The following is a 7192-nucleotide window of genomic DNA, read 5'->3' on the forward strand; positions in this document are numbered from 1 at the left end:
ATTATAGATTGATGAAATGTATTTGCATTCACGAAATGCAATTATAAATACAAGAATAACAATATCACTTACTATTATTTAATTATTATCAAATTATCAATTATTAATTAATCTAATCAAAAGACGGCATAATTTTAAATGCATGACTATTAATTCCCTTTATAACGTAGTGAAGTAAAATAGTCATGAATAATTATAAGCTAGAAATTGCTTAACTCTAGTTAACAGTGGAGGAACCAAGATTTTTTTTCACTGGAGGCGAATTTTTTTTAAAAACCGTAAAAACCTTTTTGGGCAAAATACGGAGGTTTTTGAACAAAAAATGAAGGTTTTTTTGGCAAAACTTGAAGGCTTGTGGGCAAAATTTGAAGGCTTGTGGGCAAAATATATAGGTTTTAAAGGAAAAAAAAATTCCACCCGGGACAAAGTTGAAAAATCCAAAATTTTTCCACTAAAATTTCAAAATCGACTGGGAGCGGGTGCCCCCCTTATCCCTACTTAAGATCGCCCTGCTAGTTAATGTAATTGATTATTGATTCAAGTTGTCAAATTACATCCTGCCTCAACAAACATAAATGATCTTAACAATCTCATTGGATTTTGATAAGAATAAGGGTGTTGCTGGCCCCGATTCACTGGGTGAAGGTGAACAATGTCGATCATTCAAAAAATGAAAATGATAGAAATTATACATAAAAAAAAAACTCATGTTCCATATAAAACAAAACAAAAAAACCAAATTTACATGTTTTCCTAAAAAAGCACCGAACCAACTCCACATTAGTACATATGTAGATAAATTGATAAATGTCATTTAACATGCTTGTTTAATGTTTACAATTCTATATACTACCCGATCAATAAATAAAACGTACTTTGTGCTTAAGATGTAAACTTGACCATAGATAAGGGACCATAAGTATAACTCACATTAAAATTAGTGGTAATAGAAATAGAAATAGAAATTTGGACAAAATCAAACGAGTATTTAAATTACCTAAAATGAATATCGCAGCGAAAAAACAGTTTTCAAACTCCCCTGTTTCATCCTTGATTCCTGCCCTTCAAATCTACTCAATTATCCATAAATCCTAAAAACCGGTCGGATTCTATTCACAAGCAATCCAAAAGACACGTATACATGTGTGTTTATGTTGTTAAGTTAAAGAATATCACTAAACTAATCTGAGAAAAAGGGAAAGAAAGAGAAGGAATGCCGGTTTCTTTTCATGTCAGAAATCCGGTGACTTTAGCATTTTCCGGCGCCGTAATAATTGTGTTGTTGCAGGCGGCGGTCGTTCTTGGTGGGTTTCCGGCGACTTTAACGTTGGAAAGATCTTTTCCGGTGAACCATAGAATTGAATTGAGTAAACTTAGAGATAGAGATAGTTATAGACACCGTAGAATATTGCAACAACAACAATCTGCTTCAGTTGGTGTTGTTGATTTTCAAGTTGAAGGAACTTATGATCCTTATCGTGTTGGGTATTTCAAATTCTTCTTTCTTTTTATTTATTTATTTATCATTTCTTAGAAATTTTATACAACTTTTAACCAAAATTAACAAATTAATTAAATGGGTTATTGTTAAAATGTAAAAAGTTTCTTGCTTTGATGCTATTTTGGCTGTTTACTTTTTTACCTAAATGGAAAAGATTCTTGCTTTAAAACACTTGTGTTTTCAAGTTTGTTTAGAAATCAGTTTTTTCATCACATTATACATCTATACATATTAAAGTAAAATATGGTGATATATTGATCTATACTGTCATAGTGAATATTGATATATAGTGGCGGATTGTAATGTTTGGTGCTTAGCCATTAGGCTTGATCTTATTTTAAGGTTAGCTCTAATTGTGAATTATGAGTACTATAAACTTATTCTATGGTTGTATTCAGAGGTTATATGGCTTTATAATTGTTTTTAAAGTTAATCATCATGTTTTAATGAGTATAAGTATACAAGTATGAGTATTCCGTCCTTTTTTGTTTTGTAAATTGTTGTATAACTTATATATTGGAATATTTGTTATCGTTATAGGCTTTATTATACAAAAGTACAATTGGGATCTCCTCCAAAGGACTATTATGTACAAATAGACACAGGAAGTGATGTTTTATGGGTCAGTTGCGCCTCATGCAACGGTTGCCCGACATCAACCGGACTCCAAGTATGCTTCTTTAAAACTGCTTGTACTACTCTTAGCTTTTGCATATTTTTTATTCTTAATGACTAGAAAACTTCTATTTTCATATGGAAAAAGTAACTTTTCTGGATATTTTGAAAAAGTACTAACGGAGTAATGATACTATGTAATTTTGCTATCAGATTCCTCTCGAGTTCTACGACCCTTCAACATCAGCAACAAGTTCTAAAATTTCGTGTGCCGACCAACGGTGTTCTCAAGCTAGTCAATCTGGCTGCTCAAATAATCAGTGTAGTTACATATTCAATTATGGAGATGGTAGCGGAACGTCAGGTTATTATGTATCTGACTTGATGCATCTTAATACAATTGGTCTTGATTCTGGATCATCTAATTCTTCAGCCAATGTTTTATTTGGGTTAGTTATCAGAAAGTCAACACCTTATTATTATTATTTTTATATTATTTTTGTAAAAACGTTTTTGATTTACCTAGTTATGCAAATTGTAACAGTTGTAGTACGTCGCAAACTGGTGACTTGACAATAGGTGATAGAGCAGTTGACGGAATATTTGGATTTGGTCAACAAGGTTTGTCGATAATTTCACAACTTTCTTCACAAGGGATTGCATCTAATGTATTCTCTCATTGTCTCGTTGGAAGCGACAATGGTGGGGGTATTTTGGTCATTGGTCAAATTATGGACCCAAATATGGTATATACTCCACTTGTTCAATCACAGTAAGTTTTCTATCTGTTACAATCATGCTTTTTGCTTCGATTATGTAATGTTGAATAATTAAAGAACTATGTGTAATGATACGCTTACACTAGATTATAATCCAACAAACATTTTCAGGTCGCATTATAATGTAAATCTACAGAGTATTTCAGTGAACGGCCAAACATTGTCCATCGATCCATCAACATTTGCAATATCCGAAAACCAACGAGGGACCATAATCGATTCGGGAACAACTTTGGCGTACCTAACCCAAGATGCTTACACACCATTTGTGGATGCTGTAAGTACAATAGTTAAAACTTTTCACTTTTACATTCATCACGTTAAGTTTTTTAGTACACAAGATTTTTTTGAGTTACCATATGAATGAATTCAGATATCTTTTTGTTGCTCCAGATTACCCAATCGGTATCGCAGTCTGTGGAGCCGCTTATTTCAAAGGGAGATCAATGTTACCTAATCACTTCAAGGTTTTTTTTTCTTTCCTCATCAACTTATTTCATAGTTCATTGAATAATTTAGTTCTTGTTAACTTTGTCTCTGTATAGGTTTTAGAGCTTAAATGTTGTACCCACCCTTGTTGCCTATTGGTACACCCAACACCTTGTGTGTTGGATAGGGTGAGAGGTCTCAAGTTCGAGTCCCCTCCCTTAAAACATTTCAGGGTATTTACCCGATTTATGGAATGAACTCGGGGAGGTTTTACTGACCCGTATTTCAGGGTTTCGGCCCGCTCCGCCTGCCCGTCATGATGGTTTAAGGATGGGTCCTTATAATGCGCTTCGGGTTTCTACCCGAAAGTGTGTGCGTTGAAAATGATCGGGCGGGTGGGTCATTCCAGTTAGTGATTCCAAATACTTGCCTTTAATAAAAAGAGCTTAAATGCTGCATAATTTATATAATTTCATTAAATTTTCAAAGCCTGCATATGTGTTTCTTAGCCCAACTTGAACCCGACCTGAGATGGGGCGAAACTGATGATGGGGGAAACACTTAAAAAAACCTTCTTTTAATGTAATTTTTTTCCCCAAATCGAGCCTGGGCGGATACCCCCATTAACCTCACTATGTTCTGCCCGAGCCCGGTCTTTTATTCTCCGATGGTGTCAATAGAACTCAGGATTTACTACATGCACTACCCTATACGTTTCTCGTTAAATGTTATAAGGCGTTTTTTAATTTAATGTTTTTTTCAGTGTCTCGAGCATATTCCCAACAGTAAGTTTGAACTTTGCTGGTGGTTCTTCAATGCATCTTCGACCTCAGGACTACCTTCTTCAGCAGAACTCGAACTCTGTGGTATGTCATTATATGACATTATCCTTATACATATATTTATATATTGTTGAAGTAAATTTATGTTCATTTATAAAAACAAATTTTGTAATTGTAGGGCGGTGGGGCTGAGATGTGGTGCGTTGGCTTTCAAACAATTGGAAATCAAGGAATTACTATTTTAGGAGGTATAGTATTATAACCACGGAATCTGTAAGTCTTATAAAATATTTGACCATTAATCACATGGTTTGATCGTTGTTTTTATTTTGTCATGCAGACCTAGTACTCAAAGACAAGATTATTGTTTACGATTTGGGTAATCAGCGAATTGGATGGTCTGATTATGACTGTAAGTTCTCTATAATGTTTTCCTCCTATTAAAAACTTAATGTTAGAGACGATCCTTGTAGCACGTTGGTCATTATGCACCCTTGTACTGACTATAAGTGTTGTTAAAATTGTGTTTTTTTAGGTTCATCGTCTGTAAATGTGTCGTCCACTTCAAGTGGTGGCAGAAGTGAAGTTGTAAGGGGTGATTCTGGTCTGTTTGGCAGCAGTTGTTCATTACATATTACTCGTTATGAATTGATTCCGATGCTTATTATTGCTTCTATACTGCATACGGCATTGTCATTCAGCGGTTCTTATTAAAATATATAAAAATTGTGGATTTTTTTCTTCTCATTTTTTTTATATTTATATTCTTTTTCTCTAGTTCTTTAGCTTTAACTGGTCTCATCATAACGGTGGTTTAGACTTTACCTATTGATGTCCACACGTAGTTTATACGCTGTACTCGTGTATGTACATAAATATTTTTTTGTCGTTCCAAAAAATATATATATACAAAAATATTAGTTAATTATATTCCTTCTGGACTTGTGGTCTTTGTTTATGTATCGAACTACATTTTAACAATTTGTTTCTTGCAGATAAAGTGATCTCAACATAACATATTGAACTACTTACTTTGGTTTGGTAATTGTGTTCTGGTGAATCAAGATTAGTACAATGTCTCTAATTTTCTTAGTGACCAAAGTGGATTCTGTTTATAGTGAAAAGTAGCTGATGACATACCCTTTTAAATATCGTGAATGTTAAATTGGCACTTATTATTAATAAAGTTGCAGTCAGATGGTTGTTGGTTCTTTACATGCTTTGAAGGTATGAATTTAGTGGGTTTATTAAAACGCCCTGGCAAATAGAACTTGACAAAGCAAACAACCCGAACTACCCGCTAAAATGAAACCTAATAAAGACAAACCCAATAAACAAGAACCACGTGTATCAAGCTTCCGTTTGTAGGTGTTGATTAAATTGATTCATCATATTATTGTGTCTAGGCATGAACATGAACAAAACGACATAGGCTACCGCATGAATTTGTTCTGAAATTGTATTTGAATATTGGAATTGTATGAATGGAGTGATGGGTTTGCAGGGGTTCAATATGGAAGGAACGAGTCAAAGTATATCTTAAACTTTCGAGTATTTTGGTCATTTACTTCTATAAATCACCGTCTCGTTATATACATATACATATATACATTTTCATTTTAAATAGTATTTTACTGTAGCAAAGTTAATGCAGCAAAGTTTTTTTACTGTAGCAAATAGTGATTTTCGAAAACACTGTAGCTTTTCGGGTACTGTAGCAATTCGAAAATACTGTAGCAAATTAGTGTTTTACTGGTTCATCTTAAATGTTTTAGTTAACTTATCTAAATATCAATCAGATAATCAAACCAATAAGGTTAATGCACAGTATCATTTTCATAACACTTTGTTACGTTTTCAAGTTATAGTATATATATGTATCTATTTACATATAATTGTTCGCGAATCGTTGAGAAAAATCGAAGGGTATTTGAATAGTTTAAAATTTTGAGATTCAACTTCATAGACTTTGCTTATCGTGTCGAAAACGTTAAAGATTAAGTTTAAATTTGGTCAGAAATTTCCGGGTCATCACAGTACCTCCCCGTTAAAGAAATTTCGTCCCGAAATTTGAGTGAGGTCGTCATGGCTAACAATAAAAATGTTTTCATGACGAATATGTGTTGATAAATAGAATTTTTATCACCGTTGAATAATATGGATAAAACAATCCAATTACTCGAAGCGTATGAGGAAAGTTATCGTAATAGAGTGAAATGGAGAATAGAGATGCGTCTTATCTCTTGACGTAGTAACGATTGATTTTTCGGAATTTAAGGAATAGAGAATCTTCATTATCTAAATAAGATTTGATTCTTCGGAATTTGCCAAAATTAGGATTTTCTTTGATTAAATGTGTAATCTGCCTCGATTGCTATGTCTGATATTTCGCTATAAATTGACCTCTTCCGTTTCATTTATTTTCACCACTCCTATTATCTTTTCCCTTATTTTATACTTCCAAAAGATTGTGAAATGCTTCATCCAGTTCTGATTCTTGATATACTACTAACTTTCATATCTGTCATTCTTCTTTTTCATCTACCACCAGAGGAAGTTATTTTCTTCTATCACTACCTTGGGGTTATAGTGTTTTTCATTCTCTCGTGTCTTTATATTGCTATACGCATTGATATACACGGTTTGTAAATTTATGTGTTTTTATCGGGCTTTTTATTCTCCGTTATATTTCGAAGCTTCATGCTTTCGTTCTCTCTTCCCGCCTTCAAGTCAAGCGAATAATGGTCCAGAATTCGTAGGTATGGATTTTGAAATGAACATAGTTAATGTTCTAAGAATGGAATTGTAATGGCACGATCTTGATTTGTCAAATTACTAGAATATCCGGAAAAGACAGAATCATCAAGAAATATATTTTCTTGATATATTTAGAGATTATATAGAATGAAAGAGCTATGTAACATGGTTCATGATGAGGGTGGGATCTGTGAACCTTTATCACGTTCCATTAGAAACTCAGCATGACTTACTGTAATATAATCACGTTGATCAAGTGTCATTATATTATACTAATTCATGCTTCAGTTCCCAACACTACTTCAAAACATTCATATTTTAAACTTGAA

The 7192-nt window shown here is 33.3% G+C and overlaps 1 protein-coding gene across 1 annotated transcript; it reads left to right on the forward strand.

The window, feature by feature from the left end:
• Positions 1–1017: 1017 nt before the first annotated feature.
• LOC139896200 (aspartic proteinase 36-like) lies at positions 1018–4883 on the forward strand. Its single transcript, XM_071878797.1, has 10 exons — positions 1018–1485; positions 2042–2171; positions 2330–2565; positions 2661–2888; positions 3007–3172; positions 3289–3362; positions 4088–4190; positions 4285–4354; positions 4447–4518; positions 4642–4883. The coding sequence occupies exons 1-10, from the start codon at positions 1214–1216 to the stop codon at positions 4818–4820; spliced, it is 1530 nt and encodes a 509-aa protein (XP_071734898.1). The 5' UTR covers positions 1018–1213; the 3' UTR covers positions 4821–4883.
• Positions 4884–7192: the final 2309 nt, after the last annotated feature.

This window comes from Rutidosis leptorrhynchoides, chromosome 3, assembly GCF_046630445.1.
Source record: "Rutidosis leptorrhynchoides isolate AG116_Rl617_1_P2 chromosome 3, CSIRO_AGI_Rlap_v1, whole genome shotgun sequence".
Taxonomy (NCBI): domain Eukaryota; kingdom Viridiplantae; phylum Streptophyta; class Magnoliopsida; order Asterales; family Asteraceae; genus Rutidosis; species Rutidosis leptorrhynchoides.

Coding starts and splice junctions, on each gene's coding strand:
- LOC139896200 (XM_071878797.1), top strand. CDS start 1,214: ATGCCGGTTTCTTTTCATGTCAGAAATCCGGTGACTTTAGCATTTTCC. Junction 3,363..4,087: donor TGTTACCTAATCACTTCAAG/GTTTTTTTTTCT, acceptor TGTTTTTTTCAG/TGTCTCGAGCATATTCCCAA. Junction 4,355..4,446: donor AGGAATTACTATTTTAGGAG/GTATAGTATTAT, acceptor TTTGTCATGCAG/ACCTAGTACTCAAAGACAAG.